A 24,107-nucleotide genomic window follows, 5' to 3' on the forward strand; every position below is an offset into this window, starting at 1 on the left:
AACTAAGCAATGTACCGCGCCGTTACCACATATATAGAGATACCTAAGCAATGTAATGCACCGTTACCACATATATAGGGATACCTAAGCAATGTACTGCGCCGTTACCACATATATAGAGATACCTAAGCAATGTACTGCGCCGTTACCGCATATATAGGGATACCTAAGCAATGTACTGCGCCGTTACCGCATATATAGGGATACCTAAGCAATGTACTGCGCCGTTACCGCATATATAGGGATACCTAAGAAATGTACTGCGCCGTTACCGCATATATAGGGATACCTAAGCAATGTACTGCGCCGTTACCACATATATAGGGATACCTAAGCAATGTACTGCGCCGTTACCGCATATATAGGGATACCTAAGCAATGTACTGCGCCGTTACCGCATATATAGGAATACCTAAGCAATGTACTGCGCCGTTACCACATATATAGGGATACCTAAGCAATGTACTGCGCCGTTACCACATATATAGGGATACCTAAGCAATGTACTGCGCCGTTACCACATATATAGGGATACCTAAGCAATGTAGTGCGCCGTTACCACATATATAGGGATACCTAAGCAATGTACTGCGCCGTTACCACATATATAGGGATACCTAAGCAATGTACTGCGCCGTTACCGCATATATAGGGATACCTAAGCAATGTACTGCGCCGTTACCATATATAAAGGAATACCTAAGCAATGTACTGCGCCGTTACCGCATATATAGGAATACCTAAGCAATGTACTGCGCCGTTACCGCATATATAGGGATACCTAAGCAATGTACTGCGCCGTTACCACATATATAGGGATACCTAAGCAATGTACTGCGCCGTTACCACATATATAGGGATACCTAAGCAATGTACTGCGCCGTTACCACATATATAGGAATACCTAAGCAATGTAATGCACCGTTACCACACATATAGGGATACCTAAGCAATGTACTGCGCCGTTACCACACATATAGGGATACCTAAGCAATGTAGTGCGCCGTTACCACATATATAGGGATACCTAAGCAATGTACTGCGCCGTTACCACATATATAGGGATACCTAAGCAATGTACCGCGCCGTTACCACATATATAGGGATACCTAAGCAATGTACCGCTCCGTTACCACATATATAGGGATACCTAAGCAATGTACTGCACCGTTACCACATATATAGGGATACCTAAGCAATGTACTGCACCATTACCACATATATAGGGATACCTAAGCAATGTACTGCGCCGTTACCGCATATATAGGGATACCTAAGCAATGTACTGCACCATTACCACATATATAGGGATACCTAAGCAATGTACTGCGCCGTTACCACATATATAGGGATACCTAAGCAATGTACTGCGCCGTTACCACATATATAGGAATACCTAAGCAATGTAATGCACCGTTACCACACATATAGGGATACCTAAGCAATGTACTGCGCCGTTACCACACATATAGGGATACCTAAGCAATGTAGTGCGCCGTTACCACATATATAGGGATACCTAAGCAATGTACTGCGCCGTTACCACATATATAGGGATACCTAAGCAATGTACCGCGCCGTTACCACATATATAGGGATACCTAAGCAATGTACTGCTCCGTTACCACATATATAGGGATACCTAAGCAATGTACTGCACCGTTACCACATATATAGGGATACCTAAGCAATGTACTGCACCGTTACCACATATATAGGAATACCTAAGCAATGTACTGCGCCGTTACCACATATATAGGGATACCTAAGCAATGTACTGCGCCGTTACCACATATATAGGGATACCTAAGCAATGTACTGCGCCGTTACCACATATATAGGGATACCTAAGCAATGTACTGCGCCGTTACCACAGTCTTGAATATTTATTCATATTTTTGACACATGGCTCCCAAAACGTCCAGGCACCATGACCGCTGGCATTTGACTCTACAGTTTATTTGGAAGTTATTCCATATTAATACTCCAGTTTAGATGTACTTATTCCAAACTTGTGTTCTCGCCTCGTCCTCTGCAGGCATGGAGTGGCATCTATCTCATGGCGGGTGCATAGTTCTTTTTTTCCATTCTCAGTCCATTCAAGAATTTCCTACCCTTTTAGTGAGAGAATCCAGAAGCTGGAAATAATGGTATTTGATGTCATATTCCATGTCATACCAGTAATTCACTGTGTAAGGAAAAGAACAATTTCAATATACAGCATAGATTGGTGTGCCTGTGCCTAGTGGCCCTAGGGGGGCATCTAGTCCCTTCATTTTCCCTCCAGCCACAATGTGCCCACCACTAACAACTTTTAGAAGTAACTTTTTAGGCCTTGTTCACATCTGCGTCTGAGGCTCTGTTGTTTTGTTGTGCCGCAGCGCTTGGTTTCTGTCATGCATTGTATCCGGTGCTTCCGTTATTCTCGTTGTTCAGCTCCTTCGACAGAGCAGAAAAACGGGACACGGAACGCAGATGTGAACACAGCCTTACATGCTCCAGCAAGTTTTGCCACATGACTATGGACAGGAAAGAGAGAAAACATTACAGGGAAGTAAAACCCAAAGCTAAAGTCCAAGCTCTCTATGTGCTCATGTACTCCTTTAACTTGTTCGGTATTGTTTTCGAATACATATACGATGCCTCACCTGCTATACAACCGTGGGACTGGCGGACATGATGAAACCAAAGAGAAGGGAGATACAGCATTTCTCCAGCCTTCACAGTCACATGCAGAGGCTGCGTTTCCCTATATGCTGGATACAGACTCAGATCTGGCTCCAGCGGGTCAACAGAAATCCAAGGTACCTAAGGAAAAGTAAGAACAAGGCGGCTGTCAACTATGAATGCACTGATAATAAAATGATAGCTCTCGGCTGGATGAAGACCCTGGATATGTCATAGAGATATATCAAAAGTTTGGATTGGTGGGGATCCAGTTTCTAAGACCCCCCACCGTCACTGAAACAAAGGTGTGGAAGCGCTAAGCTGAGCGCTCTGCACCTTCGGATGATCGGTGCTCCCTGTTAGGCTGAAGACGGCCCATATAGAAGTCTATGTAAGCGGTCTTCAGCCTGATGATAAGCGCTGATCAAAGCCGAAGGTGCAGAGCCCTCAGTTTCAGCGACGGTGGGGATTTCAGAACCCGGAAACCGCCACCGATCCAAACTTTAGATACATCTCTATGACATATCAAACGTTTGATGAAATTGTAGTTACTCTTTGAGAACAGGGGTAGACAAATGACTAAGCTTGTCCACTCTAGGAGCCAGCTTGAATTCTCTTATTAGCCAGGCAATAAGGAATTCTATAGCCATCCATAGAAAGTGTCCCATAAAGTTAGATCGCCAGCAGCCAGTTTAAAAAAAAACGAATTTTCTAAATTTTTAAAAACAATAAAACAAAAGATATCAGTGGTGTCTATGTGCAAATCCGTGACCAACAAGGCATCAATACTTCTGATAGTCGCTAAAAAGTAATGGCAGAAATTGCAAATGTTAAAGAAGAAAATGTTATAAAATAATGTTATAGCTGTGACGGAATAATGTTCGCAGTCTAGAATTTCCCACATCCTCCTGAAGATTCACAAATAAAGTCTTATATCAAACAGATCTGTATGACTTGCCTTGTCTGTAGACTCTTGGTCTTTAACCTCAAATGTCCCATCTTCATTAACTTTGTATGTGGCCGGCTGGTACGTTTCTAAAATATAATAAAATGAGTAAGAATCGCTGTCACATATTCATTATGAGAAAGAACATAAGATAAAACCACACAAGACGTGTTACACACACACACACACACACACACACACACAACATGGCATCTCTAGCACAGAGCCACAGCCGCCCACTACTGCGCACATAAGACGACGGACAGCATAACAAGCGCAACACCGCACCAGCGACACAACGGCTGCCAGCGACACAACGGCTGCCAGTGACAACGGCTGCCAGTGACAACGGCTGCCAGTGACAACGGCTGCCAGTGACAACGGCTGCCAGTGACAACGGCTGCCACTTCTCACGGCATTGTGGATAAAAGACAACAGTAGTAGAAAAAAACGTGATGCCACCACAAAGAAAAATGCAACGTCTCTGGTGTAGCCGTAGCGTAATATAAAGAAAGCTGGACATACCATATGGGATAAAAGGCCGGTCACTGGGTGGGTGAAGAATAAAATGCTTCTCTCCTGATATCACGCAGTAGAGGTTCTCATAGTGATCCTTGTGCACTGTAAGACATTTACATCCACTGAGCCGCAGAATCACTTTGTTCTGTCCAGTTAATTTATTCAGGTCAAAATAGTAGAACCCGGATGACCTGTTCTACAATAGAACTCCATAGATAGATCCAAGCATGTAGCATCATTTGAATTAGACATTGCAGTTTCTGGATCCGTCTGAAGAGCGAAAATTTAAAAAAAACGTAACTGCTTTTTTTTACGGACTATGTATGACCGGCTTACACTGTGGGCTGGCCTAGAATTGCGCTATGATTTATGCAAATTTCTGGCGTAATAAATAGTTAATTTGTTGGTCTGCGAGTGGACCCGTCACTTCCGCTAAACCCACCAACTTTTTTGTAAATTCCACATAAGTCGTTTTCTGGCGTAGATCTTCGATAAATTGTCCACATAGAGTTCAATGAAAAGAACACGATACACTTATACCATAGGAACGCGTTAACATTTCTATACACACTCACAGGATGTTATCGCTGCAGATTCTCCCAGCCAGAAATTCACAGCATCAGGACGCTTCCCTGTTCCAATAAGAGAACAAACATATTTATTCATTTACCAAGCAAAATAAAATTGTAAGACTAAATACACAAATAATTTCCCTCCCTAAAAATGTAGTGTATCCAGTAACCACACCAGCACAGCACTGTTTCTCTAAGGCTATGTTCACACAGGACGGATGAGCTATGGATGGAAAATCTGCAGTGTATTATTGTAGCAGCAAAGTGGATAACATTAGTTTAGAGAAAATGTGCATAAATTAACCTGCGGTGCTGAATTTTAATACCAGCTTGTCAATTTATGCTGCGGAATGGTTGTATTTTTGTTGATCCCCATTAAGTTCAATATGGAAGTGAAAATGCGCAACAAATTGCGATTTTTGTCGGGGAAAAGCTGAAAATTCACAGTACAAATTGCAATCGGAAAAAATACAAAAAAAGACTTATTTCATGTTTGAAATAAAAAAAATCCATACTTACCTCCCTGGTGTTGCCATAGGGACGGTTCTTTGAACCCGTTCTCCGTGCTGGTGGGATGGTGTTTCATCCCACGTGACTGGTGCAGCGTTACCCCTAAAGGGCCGGCTGTACGGAGGCCAGACATGGGCAGCAGGGACACATCACTCTGGCATAGCCAGGGAGGTAATATGGACTTTTTTTCTTTATTTGCTCTGCTTTATGCAGCGGCAAATCCGGCCGAGAATCTGCACCAAATTTAGTGTGGACTCTGGGTCTGAATTCCCTGCGGTTTCTGGGTCATATTTGCTCTGGAGTTTTCTACAGCGAATCCACCCGAAGAGAACATAACTAGAGTTTTCCTATAGTGGTCTTCTGGCCACTGGCCTGCAGGATGCAGAGCAAATGTGTCTGAGATAATAGAAGTTCCTCCTCAGGCCCCATGCACACTATAGTGCCCGTAATCACGGGCCATGATTAAGGGCACGGCTGGCCGCTGACAGGAGTCCCCATATAAGGTATGCGAGCACGGTCCGTAAAAAGCAAAAAATAAGACATGTCCTATCTTTTGCGGAGACTTTCTATGGCACGGACACCTTCCCGTAACTATACTGGAAGGTGTCCGTGGGCAATAGAAGTGAATGGGTCCGTAATTACGGAAAACACGAATGGTCCGCAATTACGGACTAATTCTACGGTCATGACTCTAACAGAAGAGTTTATATGTGTCAACATTCCTCATCACAAACTTGCAAACTCATAGCAATGGGGTATTTTACCTAGTGCCTCACTCATCCATGGAATATGACTCTCCACATCTCCAATCAGTTCAGGAAACTCTTCTGTGAGGTTGGAGCACTGCTTCTGGATGTAGAAGACACCTGGGGGAGTTGTTCTCTTCTCTAGAATATCCAGAAAATCCGAAAAATTCATGGTTCTCTCCTCTGGCATAACAAACTTGTTGTCGTACACAGCATCTGCATAGCCATTGGGAGTGACGGCCACACTTACAGGCTTGGATCCCACACATTTCCTTTATGTAAAAGAAACGAAAGCTGCAAGTCAGAATGGATTTTCACTAATCATTCCTATCTTCTCCATGCCGTGTAGTGACCCATAACCTTCATTTGGGCAGACTTTTGGCGTATACTTCACAGCTTTACACCTGGATACTACAGCAGCTTGTTTATGGTTTCCACAGTCAGGGTCAGTTCAAACTGAGTTTTTTGACGCGGAAACCGTGCCAAAAAACTTCCGAAAATGTCCCCCCCCATGATTTCAATGGGAGGCGGAGGCGTTTTTTTTCCCACGTACGGAAAAACCGTCTCGCGGGAAAAAGAAGCGACATGCCCTATCTTCGGGCGTTTACGTCTCTGACCTCCCATTGACATCAATGGGAGGCAGAAAAAGTGTATTTTGCGGGGTTTATGCCCATGGCGCTCAAGCGAAAAACGCCTCGAAAAACGCGGCAAGCGCCGTGCAGGCAGATCAAAATCTGCCTCAAAATTCCAAATGGAATTTTGAGGCAGAATTTTCTGCCTGCAAAAAACTCCATGTGAACATAGCCTCAAAGTGTAAAGTAGTATTTTTTACAATATTTTGATCAGTTCACATCTGTGTCAGGGAATTCCATTTTTCTTCTCTGTCAGAGGAACAGAACAAGGGAACGCTAGACGCAACGTGTTAATAAGTTGGATCAACTTTGTCGGGGTGTCTGTGGTTTTACCGGAAACAATAGAGGAGCATGCTGCGCCATTGTTTCCAGTAATTTGTGATGATCCATTAAAGGAGCCTCCAACGCAGGCCCTTATGTTTGCCAAGTTTTCCCTTATTCTGCAAGTAATTTCTACATTGTGCTTTGTAGAAAAAAAAAAAGATCTGTTAACAGCAGCTTGCCGATGGATTTTAGGTTATTTAGTAGCTTTAATGCATGCATTGCTGCACAGTATAAGAGAACTGAAAAAATAAAAATAAAACACAGCAAAAAGGGTAGTGATACAGATTCTAGATTTTAACTTTGCCGATTATATAACCAATGTTATTAAAAGGTAGAGCTGCACTACCGTTCAAAAGTTTAGGGTCACTTAGAAATTTCCTTATTTTTGCAAGAAAAGCACAGTTTTTTTCAATGAAGATAACATTAAATTAATCAGGAATACACTCTATACATTGTTAATGTGCTAAATGACTATTCTAGCTGCAAACGTCTGGTTTTTCATGCAATATCTACATAGGTGTATAGAGGCCCATTTCCAGCAACCACCACTCCAGTGTTCTAATGGTATAATGTGTTTGCTAACTGTGATAGAAGGCTAATGGATGATTAGAAAACACTTGAAAACCCTTGTGCAATTATGTTAGCACCGCTGTAAACAGTTTTACTGTTTAGAGGAGCTATAAAACTGACCTTCCTTTGAGCTAGTTGAGAATCTGGAGCATTACATTTGTGGGTTCGATTAAACTCTCAAAATGGCTAGAAAGAGAGAGCTTTCATGTGAAACTCGACAGTCTATTCTTGTTCTTAAAAATGAAGGCTATTCCATGCGAGAAATTGCCAGGAAACTGAAGATTTCCTACAACGGTGTGTACTTCTCCCTTCAGAGGACAGCACAAACAGGCTCTAACCAGAGTAGAAAGAGAAGTGGGAGGCCCCGCTGCACAACTGAGCAACAAGACAAGTACATTAGAGTCTCTAGTTTGAGAAATAGACGCCTCACAGGTCCTCAACTGGCAGCTTCATTAAATAGTACCCGCAAAACGCCAGTGTCAACGTCTACAGTGAAGAGGCGACTCCGGGATGCTGGCCTTCAGGGCAGAGTGGCAAAGAAAAAGCCATATCTGAGACTGGCTAATAAAAGGAAAAGAATAATATGGGCAAAAGCACACAGACATTGGACAGAGGAAGATTGGAAAAAAGTGTTCTGGACAGACGAATCGAAGTTTGAGGTGTTTGGATCACACAGAAGAACATTTGTGAGACGCAGAACAACTGAAAAGATGCTGGAAGAGTGCCTGACGCCATCTGTCAAGCATGGTGGAGGTAATGTGATGGTCTGGGGTTGCTTTGGTGCTGGTAAAGTGGGAGATTTGTACAAGGTAAAATGGATTTTGAATAAGGAAGGCTATCACTCCATTTTGTAACGCCATGCCATACCCTGTGGACAGCGCTTGATTGGAGCCAATTTCATCCTACAACAGGACAATGACCCAAAGCACACCTCCAAATTATGCAAGAACTATTTAGGGAAGAAGCAGGCAGCTGGTATTCTATCTGTAATGGAGTGGCCAGCGCAGTCACCAGATCTCAACCCCATAGAGCTGTTGTGGGAGCAGCTTGACCGTATGGTACGCAAGAAGTGCCCATCAAGCCAATCCAACTTGTGGGAGGGGCTTCTGGAAGCATGGGGTGAAATTTCTCCCGATTACCTCAGCAAATTAACAGCTAGAATGCCAAAGGTCTGCAATGCTGTAATTGCTGCAAATGGAGAATTCCAAGACGAAAGCAAAGTTTGAAGGAGAAAATTATTATTTGAAATAAAAATCATTATTTCTAACCTTGTCGATGTCTTGACTATATTTTCTAGTCATTTTGCAACTCCTTTGATAAATATAAGTGTGAGTTTTCATGGAAAACACAAATTTGTCTGGGTGACCCCAAACTTTTGAACGGTAGTGTATATATGTTGGATACGTTCACTTGTGTCGGAGCCTCCGTCACAGATTCTGTTAAATCTGTCGTGACAACAAAATAATAAAGTCCTGAAACTTCTCACAGCTCAGATAATGAGAAAAACCTGAAACCTCTCACTTCTCGCCAAACCTTCACAACGGGACCTGACGGTCCCTATTATGGATCAATGGGGTCAAACCGGGACGTAGATGTGAACAGAGCCTTTATTTGTGTTAGAAAATATACGTGCTATGACCATTATACCTACAACTCCTGATGTCTCCCTGCCGGTCAGTGAAATTTAGGCATATTTATGGTCGCCCTTAGTATGTTATAAATTTAAAGGAATATTCAGACTAAAAGCTATTCATGACATATCCAGGGGAAATGCAAAAAAAAAAAAAAAAGACCCAAAGGAGGGTACCGAGCCCTCGAACCACTACCAATCAGTAGATTAGGAGGTTTCTGCTTAGAAAGAGAGGCCATGACTGTGGTGACCCAGATATTTAGGCTCTCCCTCTGGTGTCACGGACCATATGGTAGAGAGGCGTCATTAACTCTTCTGGTACCAGCTACAAGAGTGAGGAAGATAGTGGCCAGGACTGGATAGTGGAACCAGAGGGAGACCAGTAGGTGATCTGTCATTTTGGACATGATTTAAAATCTTGCCAAAGTTATCACTACACATAAAAAGTTAGAAACATCACCTATACCTGAAATATATTAGAACTACAGCTCCCATACCGGAGGTAATAGAACGTCCACTTCTGCAGCGCTGGCCAGTGGTTAAGGGCATTCTGTATAATACACGGTCTGTTTGGACACAGCCATTCACGATGAAACTGCAGAGGAGACGGCGGCTTTTCTAAACTTGAGACACCGTCAGTTCCATGGAGCTCTGCAGAGAGAAAAATACAATTGTCACTTGTAAACCTTAGGCTAGGCCTTCACGGTGACTTTGGCTGCGACACGGTCAAAAAACGGTGTCATGCCAGGAAATGAAATTCCAATTCTTCACCATTTTTAAGGTTTCTGCTTACGGTCAGTGAAAAGCTTTAATTATTTATATCAAGAGGCTAAAAAAAATGAAAGACTTGAAACGTTTCTAGCAGAGAGTTTGCTACAATTGTACCCAGTCAAACGCTCTGAGATTAACAGCCTGGACTCTGGGACCCCTACCTATCAGGAGAATGGGGACCCGTGACCCCTTTTTAGCTATAGACATGGTCTTCAGCCACGAGGAGTCTTCGGGTCAGCTGACCGCGCATGTACACGTCTCTCTCCATTGTAGTATACGAGGGTTCTGGGAACGGACAACGGTGCTCGCTTCTACTGACAAGAATTAGGAGACAAGCACGTTTGAGCCGTCACACATCTACTAGTGGAAAATGTGGGTCATTCAATAGATAAGGGAAAAGTAAAGTGCGCCACATAATCAGTGCCAGAAGTGTAAGCGGAGGGTGTAACAAACTACTTTCCTTTACACATCCATAGTATTAAAAGGGGTTGTACCAGAATCAACAATTATCACCAATCCAAAGGATAGATAATTGTCGGATTGCTGGAGACCCCACCGATCGCAAGCACGGGGGAAGCAAACGCCCCATTCCACTGATCGAGACAGCTCATTGATCGGCGCTGGTTTGCTCATTTCACAAGGAGCAATTATTGGTTATGTATGAAGATTAGCGCTTGTTACTACGACCGCTCATCCCCATACATTTCCATCATGTCAGCAGCGCGTCTCCCTGTTTACACAGGCGATGCGCTGCCGACAACGATATTTATTGCTGCATAAACGAGCAGATCAGTCGATGAACGAGTTTTTGCTCATTCATTGGCTGATTGTTGCCCTGTTTACACTAGGCAATGAGCAGGACCGAGCGTTGATCTGAAGTGGTGTAGAAGTCTCTTGCACAGAAGAGTTAAGGGAACACTTAAAAGGGACCTTGGTCCCTTTGTACTCTGAGAGGTCAGACACCCACCAGACTGGTATGGAAATCTCATTAATATCCCATAACATTCTATGATGGGAATGCCTCTTTAAATTATAGAAGTCTGGTTGCCTAAAGCAGCCACTAGGGGGTGCACTGCATGCATATTTATACATTCATGTGAGAAAAAAAATACATATGCAGCAAGCTCCCCCTGGTGGCAGCTGCAGGAGAATATCCGGGTAAGTTGACAGTCGCGTTATATGTATGCCTGACATGTGGGATCCACACAGCAGATGTCGCGAAGTCCTGGGATATAAGCCGCCTGCAATATCTACAGCACGCACTGTACGTAAAGCGCACGGTGAATCACACACATCGTCAGTATTGTTCCCCTACACTCACCGCGGACCTCCTCGGAGAAGTCCCGCAGACACTTCCATACCGTGCCCTCCTCCGCCATCCTTCACACCCACCGTCACGTGATGTGTCAGCGAGTTCTGGAGCTGTTCAGCCTCCTACAAGAGAAAATGTCGAGCTGTGTGTACGCGCGCCGCAATATTTGGACAGCGCCACCTACCGGGTTCTTCTGATGTTACAGTCTGCAAAAAAAAAACACCAAAAAACGCAATGAACATAGAAGTGCGGTAGTTAGTGATAAGATGCAAACAGAATAGTAAGGCCTCATGCACACGACCGTATTTTTGTCCACCCGTAAATACAGGTCCTTGGTCACACGTATTCGACCCGTATTCCACCCGTAGTTACGGGCACGTTTTTGGCTGCAAAATTGCACTGCACTAATGGGCAGCCCTTTTCTCTATCAGTGCAGGATAAAGAGAAGGGACAGCCCTTTCCGTAATAAAAGTAAAATAAATTCATACTTACCCGGCCGTTGTCTTGGTGACGCGTCCCTCTCCTGACATCCAGTCCGACCTCCCTGGATGACGCGGCAGTCCATGTGACCGCTGAAGCCTGTGATTGGCTGCAGCGGTCACATGGGCTGTAACGTCATCCCAGGAGGCCGGACTGGAGGAAGAAGCAGGGAGTTCTGGGTAAGTATGAACAGCTTTTTTTTTTTTTACAGCTTTATCTATATTCTGATCGGTAGCCAGTGTCGAGGGTGCTGAAACAGTTACTGCCGATTGTTTAACTCTTTCAGCACCCTGGACAGTGACTATTTACTGACGTCGCCTAGCAACGCTCCCGTAATTACGGGTGCAGACACGTAGTCACCCGTAATTACGGGAGCCCCATAGACTTCTATGGGCTGCCCGTGCCGTAATTACGGCCTGAAATAGGACATGTTCTATCTTTTTCAACGGCACGGGCACCTTCCCGTAAGCATGTACCCGTGGCCAATAGAAGTCTATGGGCCCGTAATTACGGGATTTTTCACGGTCGTGTGCATGGGGCCTAAGAGGGTGCTATACTGCAGTGTTAAATTCCAGAAGCAACAGAGTTTTATATAATCCCTCTCAAATATATATCTATAGTTTCTAATTAAAAAATAAAATTATATATATATATATATATATATATATATATATATACACATACATACATACACACACACACACATATACATACACACACACTACCGTTCAAAAGTTTGGGGTCACCCAGACAATTTTGTGTTTTCCATGAAAACTCACACTTATATTTATCAAATGAGTTGCAAAATGACTAGAAAATATAGTCAAGACATTGACAAGGTTAGAAATAATGATTTTTATTTGAAATAATAATTTTCTCCTTCAAACTTTGCTTTCGTCAAAGAATGCTCCATTTGCAGCAATTACAGTATTGCAGACCTTTGGCATTCTAGCTGTTAATTTGCTGAGGTAAATCGGGAGAAATTTCACCCCATGCTTCCAGAAGCCCCTCCAGCAAGTTGGATTGGCTTGATGGGCACTTCTTGCGTACCATACGGTCAAGCTGCTCCCACAACAGCTCTATGGGGTTGAGATGAGGTGACTGCGCTGGCCATTCCATTACAGATAGAATACCAGCTGCCTGCTTCTTCCCTAAATAGTTCTTGCATAATTTGGAGGTGTGCTTTGGGTCATTGTCCTGTTGTAGGATGAAATTGGCTCCAATCAAGCACTGTCCACAGGGTATGGCATGGCGTTGCAAAATGGAGTGATCGCCTTCCTTATTCAAAATCCCTTTTACCTTGTACAAATCTCCCACTTTACCAGCACCAAAGCAACCCCAGACCATCACATTACCTCCACCATGCTTGACAGATGGCGTCAGGCACTCTTCCAGCATCTTTTCAGTTGTTCTGCGTCTCACAAATGTTCTTCTGTGTGATCCAAAGACCTCAAACTTCGATTCGTCTGTCCAGAACACTTTTTTCCAATCTTCCTCTGTCCAATGTCTGTGTGCTTTTGCCCATATTAATCTTTTCCTTTTATTAGCCAGTCTCAGATATGGCTTTTTCTTTGCCCCTCTGCCCTGAAGGCCAGCATCCCGGAGTCGCCTCTTCACTGTAGACGTTGACACTGGCGTTTTGCGGGTACTATTTAATGAAGCTGCCAGTTGAGGACCTGTGAGGCGTCGATTTCTCAAACTAGAGACTCTAATGTACTTGTCTTGTTGCTCAGTTGTGCAGCGTGGCCTTAGGCTTATGCATACCAGCCAGACGTCAAAAGAATTCTATGGCCTTACACCTTGCTACTACAGTATTTACCACAGTGGGCAGATGTGCAATTGTAATAAATGCTTCGAGCTCTATTTTAAGTGCAATAAAGCGACAGAACCGCATGTATAACGTACACGAGAGATCACTATGTAAACAGTCATCAGAAGTCAATCGTAAATCAGATCTTCGCAGGATCACAATATGCAGACATCGCCTCATGCTGGCCAGGAATGTCAGGCGGCCGTTTTCTGAATGACTTGTTCAGGGTTGGACTAAGGCTATGTTCACACACTTAACAACAAACGGCTGAAAATACGGAGCTGTTTTCAAGGGAAAAAAAGCTCCTGATTTTCAGCCGTTTTTTAAGCAACTAGCGTTTTTTTGCGGGCGTTTTTCTATTGAGTCTCAAGAAGTGACACGCACTTCTTTTTACGAGGCGTTTTTTTCCTACATCAGTGCCTCGTGTAAAGACTTTCCAAGACAAATCACCCGAACATGCTCTGTGCAAATAGGCCAGCGACAAATGCTGAGAAATATCAGCTCTGAAGCCTACAAACTTGTGAAAAAACTACTGAGCTATAACAGTTCTTCTAGCACGCGACAGAGATCAGGCCGTAAAAAACGGTCTGTGTGTTGGCCGGAATTCCCGGCCCGACCACTGAACAGGTGAACGGGACTCCGGGCATCATAGACATTTATGATGCTAGGTGTGTCTGCCTCCCCACGGAACGGATGTTCCGTACTGAACAAAATGAATGGAACAGCAGTTCCGGGGGGAGGCAGAGACTTCTAGCATCGTAAATGTCTATGATGCCAGGAGTCCCGTTCACCTGTACCGTGGTCGTGCCGGGAAATCCAGCCAACAAATGGACCGTTTCTTACTGCCCGATCTCGGTCGTGTGCAAGAGCTGTAATAGACTGTAACTCAGGATCGGCATAATAGATGATTCAATTCAATTTCATCCACATTTGGCACTTACTTTTACAAACTTACCTTTGATGCAATGCAGCAACTGTCTAATGAGGTATAATGTAAAGTAGTGGTGCTACAGTCGGTCACATTTTTTTTCTCTAGGGGGCAGCATAATATAACACCTGCACCACATCTGCTATGGGACTGTGGAAGTGTGGTGTCAAGGTGCCCCATGACTGGGATAGGAGGGTTATTCAAATCAGCGGTCACACTATCCCACTCTTCTACAAGGAACAAAAAAGGTGAAGTACCTCTTAGGATGGGGTTTTTTTGTGGCGTTATTTTGTAAAAAAATTTTTTCCCTGGCGTTTGAGGTCCTATCGAGAAACCTTCGGGAAAACCGCAGTAACATGCTGCGTTTGGAAAAAAAAAACACCACTGACCACAAGATTGCCACAAACCCAACTGCAGTTGTGTGTAGTGCATTAGATATTTTAATATAGACTTAAATGTAACATCTGGCCGCACTAAAAAACAAACACAAAATACTCACAAATACGCCATAAAACGCAGCAAAACGCTGTGTGGGAATCCAACCGAAACCACAATCTAGATTCATAGTGCAGTCGAACATGAAGTCCCTTATGACCTCCGCTGTATAGTGGCTGTGAGACTAGAATAAGGGCTAACGCACGTTGTTCTCTTCAGTGTTTTATCAGTTTTTTTGCGGATAACATACTGAACCATTAATTTCTATGGAGCCATGCACAACATCTGTTTTTTTTGCGGATCCGTGTCTGTTCCGCGAAATTATAGAACACGTCCTATTCTTTTCTGTATTTGTGATCCGTCTCACCCACTTTAGCATATGGGCCTGCAAAAGAAAAACGGACAGCACACGAAGGCCACTAGGATTCGTGTTTTGCGGTCCACAGAACGCAAACAGTTGGGCGCTCGATGCCTAATACTTATGTAATAAAGCATGAAATGAAGCTTGCCATGTTTTTATTTTTCCTCGTGGATCCAAATGAATCCTTAAGAAAAAAAACAAATAAAATTAGAGGCACAAAACGGCGGCACAGTACGGGTGGGTAGCATATTACAGATGCATACATCATCTTATATATATTTTCAAAAATTTGTTTGAAGCCCGATTTTTCATTGATTTAAAATCAGGGAATAGGCTCCGCCCCCTATTGATGACGTGGCAGCCCAGAATTGGCTGCAAAGTACATCATTCCTCGCTGAATTGCCTAACACAGCAGCACTGCGATGTTGGCCACAGCAGGTACACACAGAGGCAGGACAGTTGTCCTGTCTCGTATAATTGAGGGACTAAAATGCACGGAGAAGCAATGAGTAAGTAAAAGAAGTTCATACGTACCGCTGTCTTGGTGACGCGTCCCTCTTGACATCCAGTCCGACCTCCCTGGATGACGCGGCAGTCCATGTGACCTCTGCAGCCTGTGATTGGCTGCAGCGGTCACATGGGATGAAACGTCATCCAGGGAGGCCGGACTGTAGGAAGAAGCAGGTAAGTTAGCTTTTAATACTCTCTAATTATTATGCGGGTCGTGCTCCCATATAAAGTCCTATAGACATGTCCTATCTTTTGCAGAGCCTTTCTACAGCACGGACACCTTCCTGTAAATATACAGGAAGGTTTCCATGGGCAATAGAAGTGAATGGGTCCGTAATTACGTTGCATGGGGCCTTCCAACACATAATTGGGTATTTAAATAGTGAGCTTTTACTCTATCTATACCATAAGTCAACCTCCCGAGCAACGGCAGGTATAAAAGCTCGTAGATCTGTAATAATGTGCTGGGTGAGCTGGAGAAAAGGAGTCTGCAAGGGCGCTGCTGCACACGGATGAGACCGAAGTGAAAACTTCGGAATGATGATAATAATATTCGATGAAAATATTCAATGATATTCAATGATAATTGAAGGTAATAAATAATAAAATTTAATGGTAATATGACTACGCGTTTCAATGCCGTACCGGCATCTTCATCAGGTCAATGATATCATTGAATATCATTGAATATTTTCATCGAATATTATTATCATCATTCCGAAGTTTTCACTTCGGTCTCATCCGTGTGCAGCAGCGCCCTTGCAGACTCCTTTTCTCCAGCTCACCCAGCATAGTATCTGCGGTCGTTCATCTTGAATCACCGGCCTCGAGTCCTGGCAGCAGCAGCACCTTTCTCTCCATCGCTCGATTTTCATTGCTTCAAGGTAAGCATCACTCTTCTCAAATTATCCATTCCCACTTGGGTAATCTGCACCATGTGGCGCCGTGTTTCGCTTTCTCTCACTAGATCTGTAATAAAGCAGAGTGCATAAGCAGCCTCAACTCCTGGAAACCCAATATCATCTTCTGACATCTCTAAGGCTTCGTTCACATCTGCGTCCTGACTCCGTTCATGGATTCTGTCGGACCTTTCTGTCAGGGGAACCCATGAACGGAATTCAAATGGAAACAATAGGTTTCCGTCTGCATCACCATTGATTTCAATGGTGACGGATCCGGTGAAAATGGTTTCCGCTCGTCACTGCTGTGTAAGGGTATGTTCACATGATTAACAAAATACGTCTGAAAATACGGACCCGTTTTCAAGGGAAAACAGCTCCTGATTTTCAGACGTTTTTTTAAGCAACTCGCGTTTGTCGCAGCGTTTTCGGAGCGGTTTTCAATGAGAAAACGGCTCCAAAAACGTCCCAAGAAGTGTCCTGCACTTCTTTTGACAAGCCGTCATTTTACGTGCCGTATTTTGACAGCGATGCGTAAAATGACACCTCGTCTGCACAGAACATCGTAAGACCCATTGCAAGCAATAGGCAGATGTTTGCCGACGTATTGGAGCCGTCTTTTCAGGCGTAATTCGAGGCGTAAAACGCCTCCATTACGTCTAAAAAGAGGTTGTGTGCACATACCCTAAGGGTTCCCTTGTTTTGACGGAATCAATACCGTAGTAGACTGCGCTATTCATTCCGTCAAAACAACGGAACCCTTACACAATGATGAAAAAACAGAAACCATTTGCACTGGATCCATCACCATTGAAAACAATGGTGATGCAAGTGGAAACCTACGGTTTCCGTTTCTTTCAGTCAGGGTTCCGTTCATGGGTTACCCTGACGGAAAGCTCGGACGGAACCCATGAACGGAGTCCCGACGCAGATGTGAACGAAGCCTTAGCCATAGCAAAAGATAGATTGTTGTGCACATTGCCTATGAGAATGTGTCATAAGAATGAAATCAAAGAGACATTTTTACATCTTTTATAAGAACAAAGTTCTAAAAGATTAACACTTTTATTGAGTTTAAGACAAAGTACAAATGAACAGTTATAAAACGGCCCATTCTTCCTCGTAAATATGAGAAAGAGGCAAATCACAGTGCAAAAAAAACACAAAACGTAACAATTGCTCCAATTGATTAAAAAAAAAGCATTTAAAAAATTGTCTTCTCCCGTATATATTAAAGTATAAAAATGTACTGGAGTGTGTGCTGTACCATCACTGGTAACTGCTGTAGTGAACAATGGAGCAGTTTGCAGCAATGGATTTAAACTTGACGTTGAATGCAAAACTTTCACCAATTGATGGCGAACTACAAGCACCAGAATGCCCTGCTAGCCTAGGGTCTTATAACTTCTTATAAGCTAGGAAGCTGCTGGTTGTTTTTTTGCTGCAGCGCTTACATTGAATGACCCGCATGCAGCTGGTTTTTCTATATGACATTTCCATGCATCTCATTACCATGCTCCAAAAACATTATATCATCGACATCAACAACCCTAGGACCTTTTTTCTCTTTGTACAGGTTTATCTTACACTATATACAACATTAATACATAGGTATTAGCAATGACCCGACTTCACAGATGGCATCCATTAGGATTAAGAAACCGGTTTCCATCTACTGACGGTTAGTTACGGGTAACGTCAGCCATCTTGTTTAGACGTGTTTTTTTCCGGTGAGACAGATCACCACTGTGGAGCTTTTAAACAGCCTATATGTTCTTCCTCTTACATTTGTAGATGCTGCATATGACATTTACAATGGGCTGTCCACAGTGCAAATACTTAGGTTTTAAAGAATTCATCTTACCATGACTTATAACACATTACTGAGACATGTCGAAAGATGCCTTTGGTGGTGATCCATAAGTTTGGCCCCACACCAATACTCCCAAGGAGCTGTGGTAGACCGAAATCCTTATGGAGAGTCCAAGTTTTCCATTACGCAAAACCTCCAACATAAGGTTTACAATCCTAGACTAAAGCAATAGAAAGATTTGAGCGCTGTTCAGTGTTGCGACCACCTTGATTTGAAAACCAATACGGGGAGGTGGGTTTCCAAGCGCTACTAATGGCACCTTCTGAGATGTCTCGGTAATGTATCCCAAGATATATCAGGGCGAATTTCCTCAAAGAGTAAATACAAAACACTGCGACATACCACAGACGTGACAAGCTTTTAAATGTGTCTAAAGATAGAAGGGGGTGTAGTTACTATTTACAGAAAATGGCTCAGATGGCAATCGTAAACTAGTTTTGAGTAAAAAAAATTGTTACGAAAAAAGTGGCAAATCAGTGAAGTGTAGGTTACTTTTCATACTGCCTTCCATGGGGTTGATTCAACGCCGCTATAATGCAGGCTTAAAGAGGACCGGTCAATACATCATATAAGTTAAACTGGTTTACGGACCTGAATAGCGCGGTCTCCCTGATTGTTTGTTTTATCCTGGAGCACCCCGTTCTAGAGAGATGGACCACAGTTGTGTTGGCTCCCTATATGCTAATTTGCTGTAGTTAGCCAACTGGGTGGAGCTAGCTTCCCTGCCTCTGATGCTGATCAATTAGCACAAGGCACCTTTTGGGTAGTTCACACCTTTTGGGTAGTTCACACCTGGCTAACTATAGCATAGAGCGATCCAACACAACAGTGGGCCATATCTACAGAACGGGGGGCTCCAGGAAAAAAAAAACAAGAACGCTGGAATAAAAGGGAGCCAGCGCTATTCAGATCAGTAAACCAGTTCAACTTATAGGACCTAGTGACAGGTCCTCTTTAAATGTGAGAATAGCGGAATAGTAGAAATAACTTACGTGAGGCTCCTAAAAGAGGGGGTCTTAAATTCATAGCTCAAAAGGCTGACCGAGAAAAGATACCAAGAAAATATGTTTTTTCAGTACAAAAAATATAGCAAACCCATTTTCAAGAACTGCACCTAGATATATCCAATGAAATGACCATCAACGTACCTCAACAGCCCACTTGGCAAATAGTATATATTCGCATCGGCTTCAGCGAACTTGCAAGTTATATATCTCAATGCAAAAAACATATTTTCTTTTATAAAAACATACCTTTTTAGTTGCTGCGTTAGAGGACCAGCCTCCGTCTGTCACCGTTTATAGGCCAGCATACGTTACTTTAATAGTCGCACTGCAACAACGCACAAACTTGAAAGCCCGCAAAAGCCGATGTCATAAACTCACATGCTTCTATACTTTCCAATTAAATGAAACACAAAAAAATACCATCCACAACTTACAGTTATCAACTAGAACAAAAAAGCCGAAACCTATATGAGTAAGTGCATACAACACCTCTGCACTAGGAGGTCAGACAGAAACGTGCAGGTTGTAAAGAATAAAGTGGTTTGCTTTAAATTTAATTCGTTTGGATTTGTCCTCATCCAGATTGAAGAGGAAGTAATAGCAAATTTAAATTTCAATGTCCTTACAGATGCCAAGACTGGAAAAATGTACATTTAAATGTGAAAACGAAAAAAATACACAGTGGACAAGACAGGATAGACAACAGTCTAGAACTGAAGAGTGGCATGGGCTGGACAAACCCCAGGAGCCTAGAAATGTACTACTGGCATGTAACGTTTTGATTTTTTTTGTATTGAAGTCTAAAAAAAATTCTTATTGTTGGGCCAATAAAAAAAAAAAAAGTGAAAGGATAGACATTGATGGTATATCACAAGAATATGCTGCCAATGTCCGACCCCTGCCAATCTCAAGGACAGTGTCAGCAGCACTAGGAAAGTGTTGTGCCACCTTGTCTCTTGTCGGCCCATTATAGTCAACATAGTCATGCGGCGGCTACCTGAGCTTCGTAGCAGCGCTGCCACTTTGTCCTAGCAATCAGTATGGGCCACGGAGGTCAGACGCCTGCTGATCGGACATTGGTGGGATATCGTAGAGATCTGCTACCAATGTCTATTTTATGACAACCCTTTCAAAAGGACTCCTGAAGGGTACAGTATTCTGTCCAACCTGTTGTATGTTCTGCAGAAAAGCAGAAAATTTCTTACAGTGGATAGGATAACGCTGACCCAGCTATACGACTATTGACAGATACAATACACGCACATCAGGCAGGGCTCATATCCCAACGCTCAACATGAAGGAGCAATAGGACTATACTTGTCAACTATTACTAAACAGATGCTCCCTCTATGTAAGATACATTAACATAGTAAACAAACGATGAAGTCCATATTTAGGGAAAGATGACCGAATATTCAAGATCCCATAATGAGGATATAGATACGGCTTTAAACAGCACTACAACAGATACGCTGGATTGAAACGGCTGCATGACCTGATACAAGATGGAAATGCTTATTGCAATCTTGTGATGCCAGGTAAGACTATACTACCCATGATACTCTGCCTACTGGTAGTTCCTGACACTGTTCTAACAGGCGAGATATAACCCATCACACAGCGTATTTAAAGGGACCTTCACGCGAAGAAAACTGCTTCTTAGGTTGGGATAGGGTTGGACTTTCCACTATACACCCCTCTACATCTCAGCATAGATCACAGCTTTCTGGGAGAAGCCAGGCAGCTGCATAAGGGTACAGTCACACACGGCAGATTTTGTCGTAGACATTTTTAATCATGCATCTGAATAGGGTTGTTACCGCAGCAGGTGCATGTGCAAGTTTCACTCAGACAAATGGAATGGATTTTAAGTCGCAGACCATTTCACCAACAAAATCTGTGACTTCACCCTAAGAATGATATTCTATCAGCAGCAACAGGAGCGATCAGAGATGTTCTTGGCTCTGCCATCCCCCTTCTCAGCAAGCCTCCGTGCAAAGAGGCAGAATCAGCACGGGGTGTATTTTAAGAAATTGCACCGCGTCCAGTTACCAGCCTTTGTCAACTCTTTTTTTTTTTTATAGAAAAGAACCCCATTACATGAAAAAGGAAGGGAGCAAAACATAATAAAAACACAGAAATATTTAAAGCTAAAATCAATAATTTAAAACATATATATAATGCACAAATATAATACTTATTCAAGGCTTTGATGTAATGTACGGGTCACCTACATCCAGTCAAGGCAGCAATGAGAACGTTCATTCAGCTCACTAAAAGGCCGACCTCCACAATGTAGGTAACCGGTATACTGTAATAGTTGTAATAATTTGCTATAGTAAAGTTCTGCGCCCCTGCGAGTAACCGGAAGCAGAAACAGAACTCTTGGCCCAGGTCAAAACAAAACCAGTTCGAAAAGAGGTGAAGTGCTGCTGGTCGGCAGGCACATGTCCACCGTTGCTGGTTCAGAGGATTTACAAAACCATATTTAGATGTTTTTATTTTTTAATTTTAGTGTCTTTTTACCCCCCTCGAATGTGAACGATGACGTATTCCACAATGTTTATCATGTATGGATTACAGTTTTTTATCCATCCTCTTTTCCACTGCTTGCAGTAAGAGTTCAGAGTACTGCTGCAGGAGGGCCAGTGTCTTATCATCACCCAATTGCTGAGACTCATGTGATACTGAAGGCTCAAACTTTTCCTTGCAATCCTCATGCTGCGAAGACCAATCTTCATGCATTGCAGGCTCGGAGTCTTCATCTTTTAAGGAATCCAGCTCCCTCTTTACCATGCCGAATGTTTCCGACAGGAGGCCGGCTATCTTGCCATGGTCCAAGTTTGATGCTGGACCTGCTGTTGTCACCTATAAAAGACAAGCTGGATGATTAAACGTAACAAAATATTGGGGTTCCCATGGCTGTAGTAGAGCTTCCAGGGCAGACAATTTGGGTCAATATAATATACAACCCATCCCCATACGACTAACTAAAAACCGTTTCATTCTTAATCTTTATAGTAAAAGCAACAAAGGCCTGTATCAGCAAAAATAAAAAAATATAATAGCAAGCCGAGAAATGCATTTATGGTGGCTACAGACAGCAATTTTTCAGTAAGAGGATTGTTGATAATTCCTTCTCTAGTCAAAGGCTGAGCGATTGCAAATGCATAACTATTTTACTTACACACCATAACCCTAAAACATATATATATATATATATATATATATATATATATATATATAGAGCAGTTTGAGATACATTTTTCTGATACATTGCTCCAAATCTCCTGCATAGAAAGAGTTAAATGATCAACACCTGCAGTCACCACTAGGGGGAGATGAAAGAAAGATTCCTCTAGTGGTGGCTGCAGGTAGTATAAAAAGATATATTAAAAAAATTAAAATCAGCACAACGTTTTGGACCTATTAGGTTTAAAAAAAAAATGGTGTAATGGATGGACATTCACTTTAAAAAGGTGTTACCTGGGACTTTTAAAAAATGGCTGCAGGGCAGTGGATGGCATTACATAATAAACAAACATGCCGTTGATCACGTGCCGCTGCAGCCATTCATGACAACAGCATCACTGCGAAGGCCAGCGTTTGGCTGCAGTGGCATGTGACTGCTGCAGGAGCAGCGTCGAACGGGACCTCAGCACTAGAGCAGGGGGGCAATTCAGGGGGTAGTATCTTTTAGTTTATGGTGTTATGCCATTACATGCTCTGCTGCCAATTTGAAATGCCTGCCAAAGGCAGAACAGCCGCTAAAATATGGTATACTCAGACCTCCCTCTGACTCCTAGAAGAGTTGCAACCAGAGCATGTAGGCTGTGTAAGTAGAGAAAGCTGTGCCGTGTCTGATGTACGGGGCTGTGTAAGTAGAGAAAGCTGTACCGTGTCTGATGTATGGGGCTGTGTAAGTAGAGAAAGCTGTACCATGTCTGATGTATGGGGCTGTGTAAGTAGTAGAGAAAGCTGTGCCGTGTCTGATGTACGGGGTTGTGTAAGAAGAGAAAGCTGTGCCGTGTCTGATGTACGGGGTTGTGTAAGAAGAGAAAGCTGTGCCGTGTCTGATGTACGGGGCTGTGTAAGTAGAGAAAGCTGTACCATGTCTGATGTATGGGGCTGTGTAAGTAGTAGAGAAAGCTGTGCCGTGTCTGATGTACGGGGTTGTGTAAGAAGAGAAAGCTGTGCCGTGTCTGATGTACGGGGCTGTGTAAGTAGAGAAAGCTGTACCATGTCTGATGTATGGGGCTGTGTAAGTAGTAGAGAAAGCTGTGCCGTGTCTGATGTACGGGGTTGTGTAAGTAGTAGAGAAAGCTGTGCCGTGTCTGATGTACGGGGTTGTGTAAGTAGTAGAGAAAGCTGTGCCGTGTCTGATGTACGGGGTTGTGTAAGAAGAGAAAGATGTACCGTGTCTGATATACAGGGCTGTGTAAGTAGAGAAAGCTGTACCGTGTCTGATGTACAGGACTGTGTAAGTAGAGAAAGCTGTACCGCGTCCGATGTACAGGACTGTGTAAGTAGAGAAAGCTGTACCGTGTCTGATGTACAGGGCTGTGTAAGTAGAGAAGGCTGTACCGCGTCCGATGTACAGGGCTG

The 24,107-nt window shown here is 43.2% G+C and overlaps 2 protein-coding genes across 12 annotated transcripts in view; both read right to left on the bottom strand.

Moving 5' to 3' along the window:
• Positions 1-1,867: 1,867 nt before the first annotated feature.
• Positions 1,868-11,779, bottom strand: JMJD7 (jumonji domain containing 7). 3 transcript variants are annotated; one of them, XM_075844834.1, is made up of 9 exons: positions 11,692-11,779; positions 11,209-11,405; positions 9,614-9,767; positions 5,979-6,232; positions 4,708-4,764; positions 4,139-4,234; positions 3,626-3,702; positions 2,649-2,808; positions 1,868-2,138 (listed from the first exon to the last, which is right to left on the bottom strand). In XM_075844834.1, the coding sequence occupies exons 2-9, from the start codon at positions 11,264-11,266 to the stop codon at positions 2,119-2,121; spliced, it is 876 nt and encodes a 291-aa protein (XP_075700949.1). In that variant the 5' UTR covers positions 11,267-11,405; positions 11,692-11,779; the 3' UTR covers positions 1,868-2,118. The 3 variants fall into 3 exon arrangements, with proteins under 3 accessions (XP_075700949.1, XP_075700948.1, XP_075700950.1); XM_075844833.1 differs by having other exon boundaries at positions 1,868-2,188; positions 11,692-11,777; XM_075844835.1 differs by lacking the exons at positions 11,209-11,405; positions 11,692-11,779 and having other exon boundaries at positions 1,868-2,188; positions 9,583-9,700.
• Positions 11,780-17,642: 5,863 nt separating this feature from the next.
• The window catches only part of MAPKBP1 (mitogen-activated protein kinase binding protein 1), a 140,938-nt gene continuing 134,473 nt past the window's right edge, over positions 17,643-24,107 (bottom strand). For all 9 annotated transcript variants that reach the window (XM_075844845.1, XM_075844842.1, XM_075844843.1 and 6 more), the window contains one exon: positions 17,643-22,370. In XM_075844845.1, coding sequence (XP_075700960.1) covers positions 22,080-22,370 — 291 coding nt within the window. In that variant the 3' untranslated portion in view covers positions 17,643-22,079. The remainder of the gene's footprint in view (positions 22,371-24,107) is intronic.

This window comes from Rhinoderma darwinii, chromosome 12 (genome assembly GCF_050947455.1).
Source record: "Rhinoderma darwinii isolate aRhiDar2 chromosome 12, aRhiDar2.hap1, whole genome shotgun sequence".
Lineage (NCBI taxonomy): Eukaryota > Metazoa > Chordata > Amphibia > Anura > Rhinodermatidae > Rhinoderma > Rhinoderma darwinii.